The sequence below is a fragment of the Manis javanica genome, chromosome 10, assembly GCF_040802235.1.
Source record: "Manis javanica isolate MJ-LG chromosome 10, MJ_LKY, whole genome shotgun sequence".
NCBI lineage: Eukaryota > Metazoa > Chordata > Mammalia > Pholidota > Manidae > Manis > Manis javanica.
In genome coordinates this window covers 86,383,358-86,408,900 of record NC_133165.1, presented here as the reverse complement: position 1 = coordinate 86,408,900, position 25,543 = coordinate 86,383,358, and the positions used below count along the sequence as shown (strand labels likewise).

Below are 25,543 nucleotides of genomic sequence, written 5' to 3'. Positions count from 1 at the left end.
AGGGTTAGGCACATTATCCAAGCCAGGTTCTCAGAGCCTGCTCTGAAATATTTCCTCAAACTAGCAGAAAAGATGAACCCTTCTCCCAACCCACATTTCCTATCCCCCAGCCCACATGACTCCTGACAAAAATCGTTGGCTGGGAAGGGCATGTAAGTTTGGAGTGGCCAGGGGCCATCCTTGCTGTCACATGAGGAAGGGGAGTCATTTATTCCTAGACTTCTCCCTTTTTCTACTTTCTTTTCTTTCCTGTTCTTTCCTTTTGCTTCCTTCCTTCTTCCCTCTCTTCCTTCCTTTCTTTGTTTGTTTCTTATTTTTGTTGAAATTTGTTTGAGTTTTTGTAATCTGTAACCCAAAAAATCTGACCAGTAAATAATATGTGCACTGAATTACCTTACTGCTATGGGGGAGTTGACAGAAGGGCTATGTTCACTTAAACCCAGGCTCTGCAGGGAGGGAGCAGAGAGAAACTCCCCGAAAAACTTAGGACATGATGCTTCTGACTCTCCAGGGAGCAGAGGAAGGGAGTTGAGCTGTAACTCACAGTGGGGAGGTGGGGACCTATTAGATTGGAAGGAATGGACCAAATTCAGGAGAGACTGCGGAACTTGACTATGTACAAGAGATTGGAACAGGGCCACTCAAGTGTAAAAGACCACTTTTTTGTTCTTCTAGCATATCTTCAGGCAACAGCTTCCTTTGGTTCTTAGTCCATAAAGTTCAGATGAGGCCCACCTCACTTCCCAGCACCAAGGGTGGATCTATGATCTTTTGGCCACAATGATTGGTTTAGGGTTAGGCACATTATCCAAGCCAGGTTCTCAGAGCCTGCTCTGAAATATTTCCTCAAACTAGCAGAAAAGATGAACCCTTCTCCCAACCCACATTTCCTATCCCCCAGCCCACATGACTCCTGACAAAAATCGTTGGCTGGGAAGGGCATGTAAGTTTGGAGTGGCCAGGGGCCATCCTTGCTGTCACATGAGGAAGGGGAGTCAGCCTGAGCATGAAGCCAATACTGAGAAAGCAGAGAATAAAGGTAAACAGTGAGGAGACCCCAATGATTTATTTTGCATTTCTGGATCCTGTTATACCTGAAGTCATTTATTCCTAGACTTCTCCCTTTTTCTACTTTCTTTTCTTTCCTGTTCTTTCCTTTTGCTTCCTTCCCTCTTCCCTCTCTTCCTTCCTTTCTTTGTTTGTTTCTTATTTTGGTTGAAATTTGTTTGAGTTTTTGTAATCTGTAACCCAAAAAATCTGACCAGTAAATAATATGTGCACTGAATTACCTTACTGCTATGGGGGAGTTGACAGAAGGGCTATGTTCACTTAAACCCAGGCTCTGCAGGGAGGGAGCAGAGAGAAACTCCCCGAAAAACTTAGGACATGATGCTTCTGACTCTCCAGGGAGCAGAGGAAGGGAGTTGAGCTGTAACTCACAGTGGGGAGGTGGGGACCTATTAGATTGGAAGGAATGGACCACTCATCCTTCTAGGCTTTATCTTGTGACTTCTTCATGGAAGCAGAGGTGACCCCAAGAGCAGAGAGACAAGAGGCTAATTCAGTGTCCAGCCTGTCTCCAGCCCCCTCAGGGCATGCCACCTCTCCTCCACCTGTTAGTGCTGGTCAGCCAGGGAGATCACCATTTCTCTGCCTCATTACAACCTTAGGGGCAGGCATGTTGAAGTTTTCTGGCTAGCCATGTCCCTCATGTTTGCTTGGAAGAGGTTATACCCAAATTTCCCACTGGGGGCTCACCTGCTCTGTATAAATAGTCCCACAGGAAATCCCCTTTATGCACATCTCTGGCCATTTTCCAGGGTAAACATGCAGAAGTGGAACCTGCTGGGTCAAAGGTTTGACCTTTGAACATCAAAACCTATGACATTCTCAAGGTTTTGATTCTTATTCCAGGAGGAAATATTATCCATGACTAGAAAGAGATCTAAAAACTACTCACCCTTGTCAGTGAGGAGAGGGCTGGTGGCCAAAAAACTAATTTAAGAGATGACCTGTTTTTCAGAAAAACAGCCATGACCCAATGTCTATAATAAATTAAATTACGACCATAGAATGTGGTGCGGGTACAGCAGATCACATGGCATTAAGCAAATTGGATCGCCTGGCTCCCTGGAGATAAACAGGACAGAAAGCACCAGAGAGATGTAATAGGGTTATCAGGGTGCTTCCTGGAAAGTAGCAAGGGCGGCCCCAACAGCGGCTGTGGTTGTATTTACTGAAGGTGACTTCTTGGTAAATGGGGTGAGGACCAGAGGAGGACAAAGAATGGGCACTTCTCTCTTGGGGAACTCCTTGTTTAATGAGGGATATCACCAGCTACAAATAAAATTATCCCGGGAGAGAGATTTTTGTCCTGGAATAAGCAAAATCATTCTAACATTCTTTCTACAAGCTGGAAAGGTGAATGCCTTTGAAAGCATTGTGGGAGTCATGAAGCCTTAATAGCATGGCATACAGTGCTAGGTACTAGGGAGTCAGAGATGAAAGACGCAGTCCTCACTTGTGAAGCCCCATCTACTGAACAATTCTTTTAGAATGTGGTCAGAGCTGCAGCAGAGGAGCATGGGAGGTCCAGGGCTGGCACAAAGGAGCAAGTGATTAGCTTCGCCTATGGAGGAAGAGGTGAAATGGCCTGGTTTGTGAAGAATGAGTAGCAGTTTGCCAGGTGGGTAAGTGGGAGAGTCACAGGTAGAATGAGGGGAATATGTGTGACCTGGGTGTTCCTGACAATTTGCAGTGCACATAATGTGCCCCACCTAGTCCCCAGAATTTCATGCTCCAGGCCCCACTGACAGTGATATCAGATGGAGAAGTCTAGTGGAGCCCTCTTAGTCTACACTGTCTCCCCAGGATGCCCAGGATTCCAAGTATTGAGTGACAGCAGAGCCAGCCTGGTCCTGGCTCAGTGGGCTCCCTGAAGCAGGGGCTGAAGGTAATGAGGAGGAGCCAGCTGGGGCCAGTGGGCCCTCGGGGTGGAAGCAGGGCAGAGCTGGAGGCATGTGAAAGGACAAGGGTACTAGAGCAATGTCTAGCCCTGAGCGTGTGCCTCTCAAGCATGGGCTCCTTGCTTGGGAAAGCACACTGCAAGCCAACTGGTCATGATTCCCTATTTAAAATGCTTTTTGCTTTTCTATCAGGCCACATCCACCAGGTGCTCCCCCGCCTGTCCTAGCTGAGCAGACTGCACAGATTCTGACCCTAAACATCTGTGTTCGTCTCCTAGGGCTGCTGTGACAAAGCGTCACAAACTGGGTGATACAAATAAAACAGATTTATTGTCTCACGGTTCTAGAGAAATCTGCTGGGCCGTGTTCCCTGTAAATCACCGTAGGGAACTCTTCCTTGCCTCTACCTGGCTCCGGGTGGTTTGCCAGCAGTCTTTGTCGTGCCTGGGTCTGTAGACCCATCACTCCCACCCACATGGTGCTCTCCCTGTGTCTCTGTCTTTGCATGGCCATCTCTTAATATGGACGACAGTCAGACTGGGTTAGGGGCTCCCTGTACTCCAGTATGACTTCATCTTAATTAATCACACCGGCAATGACCCTATTTCCAAATAAAGTCACATTCTGAGTTACTGGAGGTTAGGTTCAACATATCTTTTTTGGGGTGGAGAGTGCACAGTTAAACTAATAACAGTATCTCTCAGACATGTAGCAGAGCTTCAGATGGCTAGGGCCAGAATTTCCAGTACTCTGAAATGCTGCTCAGGGGTGACAGCTTAGGAGCACGGTGTTTCTTCTTTCTGCTTGAAGACCTGAGGCTGCTCAGGATTGTGGCTGCAGGAAGCTGTGACCTACAGGGTCCTGGGGCTCTGCCAGAGCCAGCCTGTAGTGCTGTTGGGTCTGGAAGAGAGGGTAGAGTTGAGTTACGGTCAAGGGAGCCATTTTGGGGTTCTTTCACAGATGTTCTGCAGGGAAAGAGGCTCCTTCGGTAAAGCTCACTCTAGAACAGTTTTCTTTCAGAATCAGGTAGGATTTAACTAACTACACATTTTTTTTTTAAGTTCTTGGATATTTTTCACCTGCCCATTAAAAAAAAAAACGCTGTTGGTAATTTTACCCTGATGTCTTGAAATTTACAGATGAGTAATACAAATAAAATTTAAGTTTAACAAAATCAAATTTTTATATTTTCAAGACTTTTTTTTGCCACTTGGTAGTTGATTTTTTTCTATAGCTCTTGGGTGCTACTTGTGTCCTAGAGCTTTTATCTCTTATTACTGTAGCAGGAATCTTACCTCTCATTCTATTACCTAATCAGTTGTGCTTTGTGTTCTAGGAAAGCTATTGCTATTTGCATAATAATCTTGTGCCCGGCCACTTTTCTGAATTGTCTTATTGTTGACAATTTCCAGGTTTTCCAGATTTACAATTATATAATTTAGTCTCTCCTTTTGGATTTTCTTTATATATTTTATTTTTTTCTGCTGTCAAGTTCCATTGGCTAGTCCTGTCCTTAACCATTAAATAATAGTAGTGATTGTGATCATTCTTAACTAGTTTCTGACTTTACTGGGAATACTTGTAGTGTTTTCCTATTAAGAATGATGCTGGCTTTGATTCTTCCAGTTAGACTCACTGACGAATGCATCTGGGCTTGAATTTATTTATTATTTTAGTGGGGGCTTTTTTTAGAACTTTGTCCTTCCTCCTCCATCCATGGTTTGAATTTTCCATCTCTTCTAAGAATCTTCCTCTTTATAGAGCATTTGCCATTTGGTTGAGTTTTTCAGTTACACAGAGTTGAGCAAATTTTCTTTGTATCAAGGAAGTCATTTGTTTTCATTTATTTTTTGTTTTTATGCTTTTTCTCTTTACTTGCTCCTCCCCCCACACTATGATTTGGTGAGCTGACGGTTGTTTACCTTTTTATTTCCTCAAAGGATTAGTTTTGAATGTATTTTTTCTCAGCCTTATTAAAATATAATTGACATATAACATTGTATAAAGGTTAAGGTAAAGATTCCATACATGTATATATTGCAAGATGATTACTGCAATAAGGTCAATTAACACATCCATCACCTCACATAACTTATAAGTATATAATACAGTATTGTTAACTGTAGTTGCCACGTTGTATATTAGATCTCCAGAACTTATTTATATTGTGACTGGCAGTTTTTATCCTTTGACTAGCTACCAGTTTCCCCTATTTCCCAGCCCTTGGCAACCCCATTCTACTTACTTTTTCTACAAGTTTGTCTTTTAGAGTCCACATATAAGTGATACTATACAGTATTTGTCTTTCTCTGTCTGACTTACTTCACTTAGCATAATGCCCTCAAGGTCCATCTTTATGGTCCAAAATAGCAGGTTTCTTTCTTCTTTATGGCTAAATAATATTCCTGTGTGTGTGTGTGAGCACACAAGAGTACATCACATTTTCTTTATCCATTAGTCTGTTGATGGATACTTAGGTTCTGTCTGTGTCTTGATTATTGTCAATAATGCTGTAATAAACACAAGGATGCAGATCTTTGAGATAGTTATTTCATTTCCTTTGGGTATATATCCAGAAATGGGATTGCTGGATCATATGGTAGTTCTATTTTTAATTTTGGGGGAAACTCCATACTGTTTTCCATAGCGGCTGAACCAATTTACAGTTGCACCAACAGTGCACAAGGCTTCCCTGTTTCTTGTCTTTTTGATACTAGCCACTCTAACAGGTGTGAGGTGATATCTCATTGTGGTTTTACTTCTCATTTCCCTGATGATTAGTGATGTGGAGCATCTTTTCATGAACTTGTTGGCCATTGTATTTCTTCTTTGGACAAATGTCTATTCATATTGTTTACCATTTTTAAATTGGATTATTTGTTGTTGTTTCTTGCTGTTGTGTGAATTCTTTATACATTTTGAATATTAACCCCTTACCAGATATATGGTTTGCAAATATTTTCTCCCATTCCTATTGGTTCTACTTTTAGTTTTTTGAGGAAATTTTTCTCCTGTGGGTTGCCTTTTCATGTTGTTGATGGTTTTCTTTGCTGTGCAGGCTTTTGGTCTGATGGAGTTTCCTGGTTTACTTTTGCTTTTGTAGTTGTGATTTGGGTGTCATATCCAAAAAAGTCATTGCCAAGGCCAATGTCAAGGAACTTTTCCCCTATGTTTTCTTTCTTCTTTCTTTCATTTACCTGGCATACATTTGTCCATCCTTTACTTTCAAACTTTCTGACTCATTTTGCTTTAGATGTGACCCTTATATTTTAGGGGGACGATTTGCACTTTTGGCATTTGGCCAGTGTGGGGCAAGAGATATCCTGAAGTAGTGCCCACTAGTCTGGGAATTTGCTTGTTTGATGGAAATCTTTGTTTGTTTTTTGTTTGTGTTTTTGAAAATGCCTTAATTTCACTTTCTTCCCCCCCCACTTTTGGCCCTCTATTTTTCCAACTTTTATTTCTGAAAAATGTCAAACATAGATGAAAAATAAGGACAGTGAACACCTGTAAAGCCTCCACTAGATTCCATAATTGTTAACATCTTGCCACATTTACTTTGTTTCTCTTCCTAGGCATATCGATCTATTTCTATTATCTATGTTGCTATGTCACTTGAAAATAAGTTGTAGAGGTCATGATGCTCTACCCCTAAACACTACAGTGTACATCTCCTAAGAGTAAGAATCATCTCTTACATAACCACAAATCCTTATCACATATGAATATTAACCCTGGTGGAAGTCTTTAAATTTTGTATTTCATTACTGGAAGTTCTCCTAGTGGTGCAGAATCATAGAGATGCCAATAGCTTGCTGGAGACAGTAATCCTGTTATGGGGCAGCTGCATCTGGGAGGTCTCTCCCAGCGCACCAGGTGAAACGTCAACCTGAATAGGGCTGGGTTCTTGACTCTGAAGGAGAAAGAGCTCTTGAGCAGGTCAGAGGAGTGTAGGTAAGGAAGGAATTTATTAAAGCGCGAGTAGAAATGAATGGCAGCAGCCTTGCAGGCAGTTGAAAGCAGGAAAATGCGGAGGTGCCGAGGGAGGGAGAGGAAGCTTACTGCACTGGGATCCCCCGGCTATTGGAACCTGCAGGCCCAAATCAGAGCTCTCAGCAGCCCCTCCTTACTTATCATGGGGTAAAGCGGAGACTTGGAAATGGAATGAAATAGCAAAAAGACAAAACACAGTAAGTTGAGCAGTGAGAAAGCTTTATTTAAAGGTATGCACTTAAAGAGAGAAAAAGTGTGGGTGTCCTGAGAGAGGAGGCTCACTGAAAACCTGGGGGTTCTCTCTTTTAAGGATTCTTTTAGGAATATGGCAAAGGACTAGGGGATATAGACTTGTGAAGTGGTCTCAAAATGCTTATCTCCTGTGAAAGACATTATGTCTCTTCTCTTCTGTTACCAGTCGTCCAGGTAATTCTGCAAAATTAACTTAACACAAGAATTTGGTCAGTTCCTCTCCAGGATAGCAGCTTCTTTGTGGGAGCATATCGATCAAGACCACCAGCTCTGCCCCCAAGGTGGGCTGAGTTACTGTCTGTTTGCTAAAGAATGTGTTAGGAATCTTACCTCCTAACTTTTTGGTTTTTAAAATGGGATCTTAGCCTTAAGATGGAATCCTTCCTGTTCTTACTATACTGTTTATATCTCAACATTTTGATCATAGGCAGGAAAAGTTATCTATGATGGTTTTCTAGATCCCTGCCCTACATCAGTCCTAGCCTGATCATCCCCTCTCAGGAAGTCAAGAACAGGGGAGGATATCATAGCTGGCTGCAAGTATTTGAGGGGCTGTCATATAGAAGAGTAAGCATGTTTTCCCTTTGGAGCTACAGAGGTAAACACTTGGAATGAAGAGTGGAAGTTTCAAGGAGGCAAATGGAAGCTGGAATGGGGCTGCTGGCCTCATTCAGCAGTGAGTTCCCTGTCACTGGAAATATCCAGGGAAATTGGATGGTCCCTTCTCTGGGATATTGTATTGGATAGAAAACTGGCCTATAGGACTTTTAAGCCCCTTCCAATAATTCTTAGGGGACAGAGACAAGAAGTTCTGGAGAAACCCAAACTGATATACAGGTTATAATCAAATTGTAATGGCCCTTATTCATTTTGCTTACCCCAAACACAGCTGATTGTCTTTATATCTGTTTTAAGGCTGGATTCCTCCTCCCTCCCTCCATTATTCATTGGCTGACCATCTCATAGACCTGCTTGTTTTTGGTAAATCTAGCAAATACTTTTTCTTATATTTTATAAGAAAAGTAACCCTGCTTTCTTTAAAGAGGAGGCTGGCCTTTTCAATCTGGGGAATGAGTAGAGGTAGACAAAGATCAATCAGTGAAATACATTCACATTCTATGTCTATTCCCTTTTGCCCCAGCTCAGATGCCTGAATGGATCTTTTTTTCTTTTTTCTTAACTGCAAAATGAAAGGCCTCAAGGGATGCTTCACTGGGAGTAAGAGTAGCTGGATTGAATTTATATCTATGTCAGATAATGTGCTTCAATAGATAAGAAGCAGTAACAGTTATTTTCAGGACTTCATGAGAGTTTGTTTGGTAAACTAGCCAATAGGTATCAGTGACACGCTTTCCAAAGTTGGAAATGATATGAAACGGTCATGTGGTAGAAAGGGTAACAGGAGAAACCCTGGGCTTTTGCTATGGGGAATTCATGTCAATTCTAAAGGAGATACACATTTTCAATGTTCACTTGAGGCCAATTTAATTTCATGCAGAAAGTGGCTAAATAGAATTATATTTCTAGGAAGCCACAATGAAGTAGAAAGCAGTAATAGTTCTTGATCCACCTGAGCTATTAACTGGCCTGGGCTAGCGCCTATTCTAGCCCCATCTCAGCTTTCTAATGTATGAAGTGTTATGCATATTTACGGACCCATGAAGAGAAATCAGATAAGGTGAAAAAGAAGTTAAGGGTGTATAGAATTATACAAATGTGAGCTATTGAAATCCTAGGCCTATGGCTAAGGGTGAAGCAAAATTCCCTTACTTAGTATAATAAACTCAAGAGGTCTTATTCCTAAGTAGATAAGATAGGGAGTGAAACCACTGTAAACAAACTGGATTTCTAGAAATGAGTAAGATAAATGTATTTAATTAATACTAATGTGCTCAGATCTAATACCAAGGACTCGGCAAGCGGTCCTTGGTTAACATCCATTTCTCCCAGATTTCTGAATGACTTCTGATCTGGATCTGGAAGTCCCAAGACTCCTTTCCTCAAAGATCTACTTTTCTGTTTTGCTCTGTTCCCTCCGTAGGTCCTTTCCTCTACCTATGCCTCTGTCCAAATATCTTACTCGTGATTACAGAGAAAGAAGAGTAGGTTTTTGCCATTTTACGTGGGTTCCCTCTACCAGAGCCGTACTTAGTCTGGAGCAAGGTGTAAATGAATACCACACAGGGAATTTCTATGCATGATGTGGATGATGAATGGGGCGGGGGGTAGTGACTGTCCAAGTCAAGAGTATTTTTGTAGTGCCTCATTGTTCTTTCATATAATGTGTAGTCTTCCAGGCTGGCAGCAGGCTGTGAACAAAGAAAATTGTATTCTCTGCTCTCTTTATATATGCTGTTTGGCGAGGGCTGAAGGCAAATCATGCTCCTGCACAAAGCTTTTCAGCTTGACAAGAATGGTGTCTCTCTCCTGCTCCCCCTGCCTTTGCAGGAAATGCTCCCAGACGACAGCACAAACCCTAATTAAGTCTTTTCCCAGATTCCGACATCTTTGCTTCCAACCTTTCCTTGGGTTTATGCATGTAATTAAGAGGAAGAGGGGGAAACAAAATCAGGTATAAAATGCAGCTGGGAATTGGGGGCATCCTAATGGCAAGTAAGATTGCTCTGGTGGTCTTTTGACAGTTTAAATAGGGCAAGAGATGGTAAATTGACAGGAATTAAGATGGTTTTGATGCAAAAATTGGCTGCAATTATAGGAGAACATCTTCTTAAGACATTTTGAGTTTCTTGCATTTTTGCCTTTTTGTCCCTGAATAAAAGAATTGCGGTGTTTTTCAGCCAATATTTAAAGATAATATATATAAGGTACCTAGTGTTTCCCTGGGAAGGTTGTGAACACATCCTTACAATTATTTGCAAAATTTTGGGCTTTGTGTACTTATCTGAAAAGAGAATCCCATGATTTTGTCATGTCCCCAGGGGGTTCAAGACCTACGCTTTCTCCACAAAGTTTAAAAACTGTTGCTGGTTGAGTTCTCTGTTCTTGTCCCTGCAGTAACAAAGAATTGAAAGGCAGAGACACAATAGCAAAGCAGAGTGAAAGTTTTATTTGACCCCTCCAAGGAAGAAGAAGGCCACAGTCAAGGTACACAAAGGCCCCAAACTTTTAGGGGAGGGTCTATTTATCATGACCTAGCTGGGAAGTACTTCTTTGATTGACAGGGTGAGGTTATTTGACTGACAGTTCTAGTTACACACCCATTCCTTTTGGTGCCCATGTCTTTTCCCAAAATGCACACAGAAAAGCCCATGGGGTGGTGGAAAGCAAAACCGCACATTTATTTTAATGAGATCATGATGAGGTGTGGTTTGGATGGTTCTTAGTTTTGTTCCGTTGCGCCTGCGTTGGGACTTGGTTGGGACCTGTTTTACCTGGTCCATATAGACTGGAAGGTACATCCTCGCAAAGCCTTTGTTGTCTGCACGTGGGACCCCCTCCCTACCTGGGCAGAGTTTGGACAGTATTTTTACTTGAACCTTATCTTCCCCTTTCTGGCTGCTCATGTCAGCTTTCTACCTAACAAAACCATGGGTATTAGAGAAGATCTAGAGACAAAATGTAGAAGGATAGTCACATTTGGAAGCTAGGAAAAGAGGGTGTTGCTTATAAAAGTTAGGGAGTTGGAAGTCCCAGGCTGTCCCGTGGGAGGCAGTAGGTAGTTAAGCATGTGCACTCTGGAATCAGATACATCTGAGCTCAGAGCTCAGTGTCTCCATTTATTAACTATGCTGGCTGTGTGACCTGGGGCAGGTTATATCTCTAAGCCTCAATCTTCAGTTTTCTCATCTATAAAATGGGATGATAGAACCTACCCTAAAGAACTGTGTCAAGGATTGAGGTCACCCACGTAGCATGCCTTCTTGCTTCCCTATTGATGTGTGTGTGTGAGTCGTCTCGGATGCTGCACATATTTTGCATTTTCCTGTCCACTTGATGCCTCCTTCTAGGTCAGGTATCCTGTGCAGGCTTCAGAAGCCTCTGTTCCACTCTGTTTCTTCGTTAGAAACATTATCAGCTTTCTTTAGAAAAATAAATACTACTAGGTTGTGTCCTTGGCTTAATACCCTCTTTCCAGCTCCTCCTCCATGCTGGCCAGGCTGAGAGCAGCGTATTTGCACTCTTCCTCACACTGCGGGGAACAGCAGAGGCTAGGATCCTAGAGCCTGGGTCCTGGAGCCCAGTGAGCCAGCTTCCTTTGGAAGGAGAAAGCAAAATAGCCCTGGGATGGAAGAACTTGTCTTCTGCAATGCCCCCACCCCAGAGAGCAGCCACCTGCGGCAGCCTCAGAAGCGGCCTTTGTGTCCTAGTTCCTTTTGTAATTTGTACAATCGGCCAGAAGATGGGGCTCCTGACACTGGAGTCAAGGGCCAAAGGCTCTTTCCCATCTTTGAACTGGAGGAAAATCAGACCCACCAGAGCCCCCAGAAATCTTCCACCTCCTTGTTCCTCTCCCTACTCTGCCCACGCATGCCCACTTCCGTGACCGGGAGCTGTCTTTCTGCAGTGTGGGGAATATGGGACACAATTTACCTTTGATCACCATCCTTGGCCCTGTCTGAATTACTGTGTTGCCAGAGTCAGTCTAACTGACCCCCTTCCTCAGGTTTCCCCTCTAACCCATCTTGCTGCTAATGGCAGATTTCAGCAATGGTACCTCTTATATAGGGACATAGTGGCATAGTGGCCGAAAACTCTAGAGCCAGACAAACTCATCCTTGGCTCATCCAATCAGATGAGGCTCTCCTCACCTCCTCAGAGAATTTCTCCCTGACCACCCCATTGAAAGTAGCTCTCAGGACTCCATGCCAGTTACTTTCTGTCACACAACCTTGCTGTTTACTTCATAGCAGTTATCATAATCTGTAATTATCTTGTTTTTTTACCTGCTTACTGTCTCCCTGTTAGGTTGTAAGGCTCATGAGGGCAAACTTTTTCTGTCTTAGCACTGCTTCCCCAACACCCAACTGAGGGCTGAATACACAAGTTCTCAGTAATATGTTTTGAATTGATAAATGACTGAATCCCAGCTTAATGACTGCTTGACCTAGAGAAAGTTGCTAAACTTCTCTGAGCCTCAGTTTTCTAAGCCCTGAAGTAGAGAAATAACAGAGATATTACGAATATTAAATGACACAATGCAGTTACACCAGTAAGCCCAGATCCTGGTACAAGGAAGTGTTCTCTAAAACCTTCAGCAGTGTCCTACTTTCTATCATATAAGAAAAATAAAGTCTGAACTAATTAGCTGGTGGTCTGTAATTTGACCACAGCTTTTCTTTTCTTTCCTTTTTTCCCCTTAAAGTGTTGTTAATATACAATCTTATGCTGGTTTCAAATGTATATCACAGTGGTTCAACTGTCCCCATAATCAGTTTATATTGTGGTTGTGAATTTTTGTGCCCCTTTAACCCACTCTCCTGCCCAACCCCTCCCCCTTGGTAACCACTAGTCATTTCTCAGTGTCTATGAGTCTACTCACAGCTTTTCTTTACCACAGTTTTTACTTTAGACTGCTCTTCTCTATAACTTTCTGCTTTGTTTCAAATCATGGCTATCCTGAATGGGCCGTGTGCATTCTTATTATTAAGTCTTTGCTCAAGAGTTGAGATGTTTGCTTTCCTTATCTCTGCTCAGCTATTTCAGATTTAGTCAAACCCATCTCCTTTGTATTGTGTTTCTGAACTGTCTCAAGTCATAAAGACCATTTTCTTTTCTTAATTTTTATAATCTTTATTGTCTTTATTACTCATATGGCTCTTATTCTATGTTTTACTATCTTTCAACATACTAACATGCATCTTGTTTCCTTGATTAGACTTAAGTCCTTTGGAGACATGTATTATATTTAGACTTCTCTGTATCTTCTGTGCCTTTGTGTCTGTACATAGTAGGTGTTCAATACATTTTTTATTAGATTGAATTAAAAGCACATATATTTAGACATATAAACCCCTATGTTTATTGCAGCACTATTTATAATAGTCAAGATATGGAAGCAACCTAAGTGTACATCAGTGGATGAATGGATAAGGAATATGTGGTACATATACACAATGGAATATTATTCAATCATAAAAAGAAAACAAATCCTACCATTTGCAACAACATGGATGGAGCTAGAGGGTATTACGCTCAGTGAAATAAGCCAGGCAGAGAAAGACAAGTACCAAATAATTTCACTTATTTGTGGAGTATAACAACAAAACAAAACTAAAGGAAAAAACAGCAGCAGACTCACAGACTCCAACAAGGCACTAGCCATTACCAAAGGGAAGGGTGGGGGAGGATGGGAGGGGAGGGAGGGAGAAGAGGATTGAGGGGCATTATGACTGGCACACATGATGTGTATGTGGGGTTACAGGGAAGACAGTGTAGCACAGAGAAGACAAGTAGTGACTCTGTGGCATCTTTATTTATTTATTATTAAGGCATTATTGATACACACTCTTCTGAAGGTTTTACATGAAAAAACAATGTGGTTACTACATTTACCCATATTATACCCATATTATCAAGACCCCACCCATACCCCAATGCAGTCACTGTCCATTAGGCAACAAGATGCCACAGATTCACTATGTGCCTTTTTTGTACTACACTGTTTTCCCCGTGATCCCCCCACACCATGTGTACTAAACATAATACCCCTCAGTCCCTTTCTCCCTCCCTCCCCACCTGCCCTCCCACACCCCTCCCCTTTGGTAACCACTAGTTCCTTCTTGGAGTCTCTGAGTCTGCTGCTATTTTGTTTCTTCAGTTTAGCTTCATTGTTATACTCCACAAATGAGGGAAAACATTTGGCATTTGTCTTTCTCCGCCTGGCTTATTTCACTGAGCATAATGTCCTCCAGCTCCATCCGTGTTGTTGCAAATGGTAGGATTTGTTTCTTTCTTATGGCTGAATAGTGTTCCATTGTGTATATGTACCACATCTTCTTTATCCATTCATCTACTGATGGACACTTAGGTTGCTTCCATATCTTGGCTATTGTAAAAAGTGCTGTGATAAACACAGGGGTGCATATGTCTTTTTGAATCTGAGAACTTGTATTCTTTGGGTAAATTCCAGGGAGTGGGATTCCTGAGTCAAATGGTATTTCTATTTTTAGTTTTTTGAGAAACCTCCATATTGTTTTCCACAATGGTTGAACTAGCTTACATTCCCACCAGCAGTGTAGGAGGGTTCCCCTTTCTCCGCATCCTCACCAGCATTTGTTGTTCTTAGTTTTTTTGATGCTGGCCATCCTTACTGGTGTGAGGTGATATCTCATTGTGGTTTTAATTTGCATTTCCCTGATTACTAGTGATGTGGAGCATCTTTTCATGTGTCTGTTGGCCATCTGAATTTCTTCTTTGGAGAACTGTCTCTTCATATCTTCTGCCCATTTGTTAATTGGGTTATTTGCTTTTTTGGTGTTGAGGCATGTAAGTTCTTTATATATTTCGGATGTTAACCCCTTGTCAGATATGTCATTTACAAATATATTCTCCCATACTGTAGGATGCCTTTTTGTTCTGTCAATGGTGTCCTTTGCTGTACAGAAACTTTTTAGTTTGATGTAGTCCCATGAGTGCATTTTTGCTTTTGTTTCCATTGCTCGAGGAGATGTGTTCAGGAAGAAGTTGCTCATGCTTATATTCAGGAGATTTTTGCCTATGTTGTCTTCTAAGAGTTTTATGGTTTCATGACTTACATTCAGGTCTTTGATCCATTTTGAGTTTACTTTTGTGTATGGGGTTAAACAATAATCCAGTTTCATTCTCTTGCATGTAGCTGTCCAGTTTTGTCAACACCAGTTGTTGAAGAGGCTGTCATTTCCCCATTGTATGTCCATGACTCCTTTATCATATATTAATTGACCATATATGGTTGGGTTTATATCAGGGCTCTGTAGACTGCTCCATTGTTCTATGGGTCTGTTCTTGTGCCAGTACCAAATTGTCTTGATTACTGTGGCTTTGTAGTAGAGCTTGAAGTTGGGGAGCATAATCTCCCCAGCTTTATTCTTCTTTCTCAGGATTGCTTTGGCTATTCGGGGTCTTTTGTGGTTCCATATGAATTTTAGAATGATTTTCTCTAGTTCGTTAAAGAATGCTGTTGGTATTTTGATAGGAACTGCATTGAATTCTGTGGCATCTTACTATGCTGATGGACAGTGACTACAGTGGGGTGTGGGAGGGATTTGATAATATGGGTGAATGTTGAAACCACAATGTTGCTCATGTGAAACCTTCACAAGATTGTTTATCAATGATACCTTAATTAAGAAAAAAAAAGCATGTATATTTGCTAACTACTTTTTCTGTGCCCAGCATTCTTTGATACGCTGTGTAGTATAAAGAAGGGCATAAGAAAAATAATTGCCTTCTAAAAGTTAACAATATTATAGTAAGTTAAAGTCAACATATAATTAGAGTACATAATTACAGCATGGTAACTGCTATAAGAAAGGTGTGAAGTGCTGTGAGAATTCAGAGGAGGGAGAGATGACATCTCTTTAGGGGTGTTTGGGAGAGTGAGCTATAGAAAGGCTTCTTGGGAGAGATGACCTTTGAGACTGGCTGTGAAGAATGGATAAGATTTTAATGGGCAAAAATGGGGGTGAATTCCAGATTTAAGGGACAGGATTAGTGAAGAGATCAATATAGACTATGTCAATGAATGCTAAGACTCAGAAACTGGACTGGGGCTCATAGAAGAGACCAGAAATTTGTTTCTGCCTCAGGGACACTGAAGCATACCCTGGTTTTAAGTTTCAGGGCCAGTGCAAGGGGTGGTACACAAGTGTTGAAACTTTAACACTTATCTATGTTCCCCAGATGTACCTTCTTTGGAGGTTAAGAATTATTTGCAACTGTTCTTTTTCCTCTAATAATGAGGATTCACCTGCAGTCTGATGTGATAGTGCATGTAAAGCAAAAGTCCCCTTTCCTCCTCTTGAGGACAGAAGATTGGATTATGGCCAGCCTCTCTTTTGTTTTAAACCAAAAATCAAATTAAGGTGTTTCTCGTGATTTCTTAACCTTGCCTTAGATCAGTAGTTCTTCTTTTGTTAAATAATAGGTTGCCTTAGGTTCATTTCTTGGAAAAGTTGGAATGGTTTTTGTGGAATTATTTCAGCAATCATTCTTAGCTCAATTCTGGGCTCTTGGGTGTCAGGGAGATGACCCAGGGAGAAGACCTAAGTCTGTGGAGGGGACTGGACCCTTGCCTGCCTGCTTCTCAGTGCTTTCTTCTGGCCTCTAGCTCAGGGACTAACAAGTAATTTTACAAGGCCCTCTCCCCTCATCCTCAGTTACTTCCTTCTGCAATCCCAAGGGACGTTCCCCCAGAGTTAAAAGAATCAGCACCCAAGGAGTAAAATCAAAATAGACAAAACGGACACTTTCTCAGTTTTCAAGAGTCAGGTGCAAACCGCAAATAGAAGCACGAGATTTTCGATTTCTAGCAAGCGGTTGGAAGCACCTTCAAACCCAGAGGCCCCTGAAGGGAGGGAGGCGGTTTCCACGGCAACCGGGCTCGGAGCGGTCGGCTCCCCTGGCTCCCTCCGCCTCCTAGTAGTCTAGGGTACCGCCGGCCGGCGTCCTCGGTGCTCAGCGTCCTGATTGGCCGCACAGGCCGCGTGCTGATTGGCTGCGGCGAGGCCTCGCGGGCCTCGTGGCTATGGAGGCGGCGGCGGTTGATGGTTGACCGTTGGCTCCAGGGTAGGGGTCGCGGCTCGGACGATCGGCTCAGACCCGACCGGCGTGCGCGGGCTGCCGACGCTCGGCCTCGAGCCGGCGGGCGAGACCTAGTTGGGCTCCGCCATGCCGGCTGGGAGTAACGAGCCGGACGGCGTCCTCAGCTATCAGGTAGGGCCCCGCCTTCCGCCCCTCCCCGGGGCTCAGCCTCCTCATCCTCTGCCCACCCTCCTTCCTGTGCCCCCGGGTCGGGCTCCGCGGGCCACTCCCTGAGGGCGAGGGGAGGCCAGCCCGGGACACCAGGGGGCGCTTCGGACGGTTGGGATCCGGCCGGGGCGGCGGGAGGGTGACCTTGGGCCGAACCGGGAGCCGGCTTATCACTGCCGCATCCCTTGTTCGGCGGGTGGTGGAGCCTTGCCGGCAGGCGGGCGGTGCCCCCTCTTCTCCTCGGGTACCCCCTGTTGGGAGAAAGGCTGGCTTCTGGCCTCGCCGTGGCCTGCTGGAAGGTGGGAGGAACGGTCGCCAGGGACCTTGAACTGATGGGGCAGGTCTCCTCTTTGTGTTTTTATTTCTTGGGGCTTCTGGTTCCTCAGTGACTCAGAGAGAGAGCTGGAAAGACTGGAGGCTGGGACCAAACCCCGTTAGTGTGGCCAGCTTTATGACTCCCTACACCCCACTGCGCAGACAAGTTCTGGGTAGCGCAGGGGTAACGGGCTGAGGAAGTGTTGAGGGGTCAGGAATAGGTGTTTATTTAAGGGAATGAGCAAACCAGGTTTAAATAACTGATAACCCAACTGTTGAGGTGATTAATGTAAGAAGCATTGGAGGAGGTGTCAGTAGGTTCGAATCCTACATCTGCCTCGCACAGGCTTTGTGACCTTGAGTAAGTCACTTGCCTCTTTAAACTTCAGTTTCCCCAGTTAGTGAAACAGAAATGATAATATCGGCTTTACTTATCTCACAGGGTTGTTTTGAGGACTAAATGAGGTGCTAGTTGTGAAAGGCTTTGGGAAGTAATGTTTATCGAGTGACAACCTGTAAATGAGTGACAGCTCACTGAATTTTCACTCTGCCTTTCCTGTGCAATCAAGTAGTATAGTTGCTGCTCAGGAAAGGATGGAAGGGGGGCCAAATCTGGAGAGACGGCTGTGCAGGGGGTGATGGATCTTCTCAGAAAGGATGATAGGTCTTCGAAATGAGTGCCACCTTGACATCAGAGATGGTTTCTATAAAAGGAGGCAGGAAAAACACTCCAAGTTTGTAGCAAAATGATCTTAGATACTGACTCCTCTTCTTCCTGGTAATAGTTTGCTACTAGAAAATTCACAATTCCTTCTTTACTTGCTCCATCAAAAAAGGAAGCATATCTAAGATTTTGGAAAATCTTTCCATTTCTATTCATCCTAAGATCTATAAAGTGTATTCATCTATGTTTGGGATGCAGTGATGAACAAAGGCAATGTTCTTGGCCTCCTAGAGATTCCCATAGGGGGTGGGAGAGGAAATAGCCATTTTTAATCAAATAGTCATACAAGTAAATGTATTATTATTAACTGTGTTAAGTCCTTCAAAAGATAGGCAGTGCTATAAGTGGTTCCAGTCCTGGTCTCAGATCAGAGAAGACTTTGCTAAGGAAGAAAATTTGGGTAAAGAGCTAAAGAATAAATGTCAGTTGAGGGGAGAGGGAGATCAAAAGGCCTTGGAGACAAAGGGAACAGCAGAAAGGGGGCACATATAGATAGAGGACCTGAAAGAAGCCAGTGTAGTTGGAGCCTTTGGGAGCAATGAGGGGAAAGGTTAAAATTGAGATGTACTCTGGGGTCATAACACCCAGGACCATCGTAGCCCATATTGAGAAAGTATTTATTTGAGGAACAAGTGGAAATTATTGAAGGGGTAAAGCAAGGAGGGAAAGGAGCGTGAATGAGAGAGAAAGGAAGAAAGCAGGAGCCAGAGAGAGGGAGTCAGTGAGATCATAATCAGATTTTCCTATTAAAAGATTTCTCTGGCTGCAGTGGGGAGAACAGCCTGGAACGAATATGAAGAGACAGTGTTCTTAACATGCAGAATGTGTACTGGTTATATTGTTAAAATCAAAATAATCCCTAGGCTTCTATTAGTGCTCTATGAGATTGAGAATTCCTGAGTGCTTCTGGGTAGGAAAGAAAATAACTTCTTTACCTCTGATACATGAAACTTTCATGAGTGGTGGGATAAGGAGAGGAAAAGGAATAGAGTGGGAACAGTAAGACCTCATGAAGGCTGAGTCAGGTGATGGGCAAATAGGTACTTGAGATACAGGGAGGAAGAGAAATAAGGGTAGAGGAGGAAAGGAAATAGGGATGGCTTGTGGGAGACAAGAGTCAACTGATTGGAATTGGCCATTTAAGCTTCCTATGTGTCAACGAGGCTGTGTGGAGGGGAGACGCCCTTGCAAAGTGAGGCCATGGTGTAAACAGAAATTCCAGGGATCACATGTAAGTATCATAAGTGTGGGTTGTTTTCTGTGGTTTGGACCACTGCACTAGCCACCTGCAAGTTCCCTCTGCTTTCTCTCTTGCTCTTCCGTAGTCCCCTTCCCACATGACAACCAGAGAGAGCTTTTAAAAACACAGATCATGTCATATCCTATCTTGAAACCCTTCAGTGGCTTCCCAGTGCATTTTAGAATAAAATGCAAACTTCTTATATTGGCCACCCAATCTTTTAATGTGATCAGGCCCTGCCCAGACTGTCCCTCCTCCACTTGCTTACCATACACCCTTGCACAGGCTTTCCTGATCTTTCTTCAGTATGGCAAGCTCCTTCATGTTTCAACACCTTTGTTCTTGTTATTTCTTCTGCCTAGGACATTCTTCTACCCAGGCCTTCTCATGACTCACTGAAATGTCACCTCCTCAGAGTGGCTTTCCCTGACTTCCATCCACAGTCACTCTCTTTCATATGCTCCTATTTTGTTTTCTTTAGTAATGCTTGTAACTTACCCGAAGTGTTCTTTTCTGATTTCTTGTTTATCTTTTCGAATAGAAGCTTCATGGAACAAGGCAGAAAATCTTGCCATGCGGCACAGTGCCTGGTATAAAATAGGTACGCAGTTCCATGAGTGAATAATGACTCTTCATGTATCCAGAGCCAATGTGCCTCTCTTTAAGGAGCTCATGGTCTTGTCAAGATTAGTATAGAGCATCAGACAGCCATTGCTTGATTACACAAAAGCTCTCCCTTCTGTGCTGCTGTGCCTTTGCTCCCCTCCTCTCCTCCTAGAATATTCCATCTTAACCTTCAAGATCTGGCTGCACATGACTATCAGAGTTCATCACTCAGTCTTCTCTGCTCACAACCCCACCAAGTGCTATTACCCTCCCACCCCTTACTTGTGGAATACACACGTTCATCTCTGCAGCTAACCTGACAGCTCCCTTTGATGTTATTTATGTAAGTTAACTTTTACCGAGGGCTTGTCATGTGCCAGGCACTGTGCTAACTGCTTTCCATGCATTATCTCACTTAATTCTCTCAATAACCGTGAGAGTTACATGCCTTTATTATCCCCATTTTCCAAATGAAGAAACCCAAACAGAGAGAGGTTAAGTACTTTTAGTAAGTGGCAGAGCTGCTTCTCTCCAAAGGATGGCCTTTAATCTGTCTGCATTACTGTAGCTTGTCTTTGACAACTAGACTACTGCCTGGCTCAGGGCGAGCACTTACAAAGTGTTGGGGGAGATACCTTGGCAAGGTATACAAGGGATGCACAAGATGGGAAGAGACTGGATGAGGGAGGCCAGCTAGGAGGCTGTAATTTTGGATGAGTTCATGAAGGCCTGCTTTATTGAATTTTGATGAGATCTCTGGAGGTGGTTATTGAAATTTTAGAAGTCAAGGAACTCTCAAAGGGGGTGGTAATGGAGGAAGATAATCAGAAAGCTTTAGGGAGAGCCCCCTACTTTGGACTGGACTTGGGGACATCTTGTAGCTTCAAAGTTCTCCTGAGCAGCACTTTCAGAAAAATTGAAAGAGAAGATTGAAGAGGTTGGAATCGTAAGCACTTGAGCCAAATGGTACTGGGACCTGCAGGGAGAGGTTGAGGAAGAGTGGAAGTGGCGGAGGGGGGAGTAAGTGAATTTGGGCAATTACCAAAGCTTTTGTGTGAATTAGACCTGCTCAGAATGGAAACTTTTGCAGGTATCTTAAAATAACAAGCCCTGGTAAATAGGTGATAATAGGGAAGCATGGCCAATGGGAAAAGAGTCACACTCCATGTCTTACGGTGGACCTGAAAAAATTCTAGTGTCAGAGTTCCTGAAGGAGCCCTGAATGTCACTGCCTAATGACTCTGGCAAATGGTGGAGCTCAGCGCCAGCTGATCAAATGAATGAATAGCTCTGTAGAGAGGGTCACCACTCCTGAGGGTTATGGTCAGTCCATGGTAAGCAGTCAATAAAAATTTTCTCAATGTTATTGACCAAAGATATCACCCATAGCAGTTTCTTCTCTCACTACATTGAGTGTACAACCCACACTCCTCCGCCCTCTCCCAACACATACTGGGTGTTCTTTTCCTGTGTGGGAATTGGGGAACCTGCGAGCATTCTCTTTCCCTGGCTTTCCCAGATGTACTGGGGAGCTTCAGGAGGAGAGGTGTGAACTGTCCTGCCAAGCAGATAATCGAGGTAGTCTGGGACTAATTCAGGCTGCAAATTTACTTCCTTCAAAATTTGCAGGTACTTTTTCCCTGTTTGCCTTGGCAGGGTAGACAGGGTTCAGTTGAGACAGCCTTGGTGGTAATCAAGGCACAAAAGCAATGTTGTTTATTCTAAATCTGCTACCAGCAACAAATCTTAAATTACGGAGAGGTTGGTCGTTTCCTGTAATGCCGTAGCAAGTTGACTCTGGTCTTGGGAGTTAGGAAGCCGTAATGTACGTATTAGTTTCTATTGTGGCCATGACAAGTTACCACAAATGTAGTGGCTTAAAACAACACAAAATGATTATCTTACAGCTCTGTAGTTCAGAAGTCCGATACAGGTCTCACTGGGCTAAAATCAGTGTTGACAGGGCTGCTTCTTGCTGGAGCCTCTAGGAGAGAATCCGTTTCCTTGACTTCTTTAGCTTCTAAAGACTGCCCACATTCCTTGGCTCACAGTTCTCTTCCTCCATCTTCAAAGCCAGCAGCATAGCATGTCTCAGGCATTTTAAATTCAGTTGATTAACAACCTTACTTCTATCTGCAACCTCAGTGAGGGACCATTATTCTGCCTACCACAGTGTACTAACTAGTAATGTCTGCTGAATAGGAGTGACTCCAAGTGGGGTTCAGTAAAAGAGTCACTGAGAAAGCAGAGCCTCTGTGGGATTTCCGGCCCCTAACAGGCTGCTGAGGGGTCAGAACAGGAAGTTCAAGGGGAGCTCAGGAGCTCAGGGCTGCTGAGAAGTGGGCTGGGACAGCTGTACAAGTCCTCGTGGAACCTTTCTTTTCTTGCTATAGGGTGTATGCATTCAGTGAGGAAGTTAAATTGAGGCCATTAGACATCAGATAACATTAATCTGGAGGTCAGATTCAGTGATGGGGCCTGCAAGGGGCCAACATTCATAGACTGCTGGGTCAAGAGGAAGTTGAAAGTGAATAAGGAGACGGAGAACTATTGGAAGTCTGGTCAGCAAAGGGTTAGTTTGAAGTACAGGGTTCTGAAGCCCCAAGGGTTTAAGAAGGTAATAAAGTGGATCTTGAGCTGTTCTCCTGTGGACATTATCTATGATTAGGTGACTTGAGCTCTCTCTAATGACCAGGTTCTTTGCTTTTGGCAATATCTGAGTATAATGTTAATACAAGAATGTAGAAAGATTTTTTAGCTGGAGTTCTTCCTACCCCACCACTTAACTGTCATGAGATCTTGCTTAGCCTTGATTTAGGACTGCTGTGAGCATTAAGTGAGGTAATGTATGTAAAGCACATTTGCTTTACATACATTAATGTATTAGTGATTAATAAACATTTGCTCCTAATGCTAATTGTATCAACTCAGTTTTCTGATTAGAAATCCTGGAAGTCACTTCTTTATTTTATTTTTAAATGTTTAAATGTATCAGAACTCAAAACACTTGACTCTTTTTGTGTGCGGGGGGAGTCATAGGTGGAACGGTGTTATATACAATCTCTGAAACACTGGATCCTTAGGAAAAAGGATGAAGGAGGCTTTGGAGGTGAAAAGTCTGAGACTGTCTGCAGGAAAGGAGGTATTGCTGAGTTTGGGTTGTCCACCACCCCACAGGTTCCAGAGAAGAGCAGCAAGGGGCATGTTCAGGGAGTGGGCTGAAGGTGGGCTCCAGGGCCTGCCTCCTGCCCCTCCCCTGCAGTCTCTGAGGCTGCTTCCAGGAGCTGGGGCCATTATGTAAGACTTGGTCATGCCCCTGGCTTTTAATTTGTCCATTAACTGTAAGTGAGAATCTGGTCTGCTACTTGGCTATAATTCATTCATTTTTCAAGGCTCATATAATGCTTTCTCTCTCAAGATGTGCCTTGCAATTTCAGTGTTTTAATGTGTATTTAACCCCCTTAGTTCTTTTTAATCTTATCTAGTCCTTGAGGAAGGCACCCAAATCAATTCACGTTCACACCGTGGGTCATTGTTAGTGAGCTAGGAGGAAGTACAGAAAAGAGGCCTTAAAAACAAGGCCTTTTCTCTAATTTACTCTTATTTCTCTCCTCTTTTTTTTTCTCTTCCCTCCTTCCTTTCCTTTTTCTCCTAAACAATATAATGTGGTTCTTAAAATTCCAATCTCTTCTGAGTCACAGGCTCCCCTGAAAATCTGATGAAAGTTACTGACCCTCCACCAAGAAAAATGCACACTTATCCACAATCCTCTAAAGCTTCTTCATAGGAACCCTAGAAATCTGTGGTTAAGAAATTCTCTCTACCATAAACACTAATGGTATCAAAGGAAATAATAGCCATCTGGTAAGGAATCTGCAACATGCACAGACCAATGAGGCTTGCTATTCCTTCCCTTTCATTTTTTAATGATACAGAACAAACTTTGTATATACTTGAAACTTATGGAACATTTCAAGCATATACCAAAGTAGAAAGACTTGTAAAGATGAATCATTATGTACCCATGACCTGGCTTCAACAATGAACACACATCTACCTTGTTTCATCTATGTTTCCACCCCTTCTTCAAATCCTAGCTGTATCGTTTCATCAGTATATATCACTAAAGAGTAAGGATTCATTTTTAAATGATATAACTACAATATCACAATATTATTATTATACTTAAAAATTAACAATAAGTCCTTAATGTAATCAAATATCCATTCAGTTGTTTAAATGTCTGAGTGCCTTAAAATTATTTTTTTAGTAGTTGGCTTATTTGCACCAGGATCCAAGCAAGGTCTGCACGTTCACATTCAAGCCTGGTCTCTCAAATGCTTCGGCTAATGACATTTGACAGTGGCTCTGTTTTCTTTGGCAAGACAAAGAAAGTAGATGAACATGTGTTCAGTGAATTTAGGCTGTGCTTAAGCAATCTAAATTAAAGAAACAAACAGTAAGTCAATTTTCAGCCTATACTTTTTGGATGATTGGCCTTGCCCTTCATATTTTGCCTTTGTGGGTCTTAGAGTCCAGAAATCAATCATCCCTCCCTCCCCTCCTTCCTCCAGATTCCTGCTGTGTTCTATGCTGTGTCAGGTGTCTATGAACAATACTAATAAGCATTGTCCTCTGAATATTATAAATCTGTGGGGAAGCCAACATGAAAAATTATACATATATATGAGAAAATATATGGTCATATGATAAAGAGTTCAGGAAACTAATTAATATTCATTCATCAGAATTTATTGGATACTAACCACATACTGGACATTATACTTAGTGCTAGGTACATAGTGGTGAATAGAAGACACACTACCTACACTCCTGAAACTTAGAGGAGCATAAGCTGCTTACAGTGGTAAGCTACTATATTGAGTTCTGGGAGAACAGCAAGATGAAAATATGTGACTTCTACCTTTGGGAAATCCGTGATCTAAAAGGTAAACTAGGTAAACATATAACAAATAAGTTTAAAATAAAAGCAATTTTTTCCACTTTAAAGTTATTTCTCAGAAAGGACTTGACTTTATCTGAGAGTCTTTACAACTTGGATGGAAGTGAAACTCTCATGCTCTGGAAAATTGACTCAAAGCACCTGTGGTGATGAGGAGGCCATTGCTGCTAAAGATGTACTTGAAAATTTTGAATAATTTTAAATATTTATAAAATGTGAGAAAAAGTATTTCTAAATATATTATTTAAAATATCTGTACTCTCTCAGCTTTACCTGTAAATATTTCAGTATGTATATACTAAAATGCTAAAAATAAAGGTTCTTAAAAAATAAGCACAGTATAACCACAGAGAACATTCATTGTCTCTTTTAACCTATTGGTTTCACCTTTCTCTTTGTCTCTTTGTCTCTTTCTCATCTTGCAATTATTTATTTAAAAAGGGGAGGTGGAGAGAGGATTTGTTCTGTTTGCTCCCACAGTCTGAATTTTGCTGATTGTATTCCTGTGGTGGTGTTTTTCCATGGAACTCTGTTTCACTGTATTTTCAGTAAATTGGTATTTGGATTTAGAGGCT

At 42.6% G+C, this 25,543-nt stretch overlaps 1 protein-coding gene across 8 annotated transcripts in view; it reads left to right on the top strand.

Moving 5' to 3' along the window:
• Positions 1 to 25,543, top strand: part of SLC4A8 (solute carrier family 4 member 8) — a 96,272-nt gene that overhangs the window by 9,609 nt on the left and 61,120 nt on the right. For 2 of the 8 annotated variants that reach the window (XR_005054154.2, XM_017667846.3), the window contains exon 1: positions 16,786 to 17,084. The exons of 3 other annotated variants lie outside the window; for them this stretch is intronic. Coding sequence is in view for 3 of the 5 variants with exons in the window: in XM_017667846.3 (XP_017523335.1) it covers positions 17,040 to 17,084 (45 nt within the window). In the remaining 2 variants the exon portion in view is untranslated. Of the gene's footprint in view, positions 1 to 16,783; positions 17,085 to 25,543 lie in introns of those variants that run through there. 3 more of the 8 variants (XM_073213507.1, XM_073213505.1, XM_073213509.1) reach the window with 3 other exon arrangements.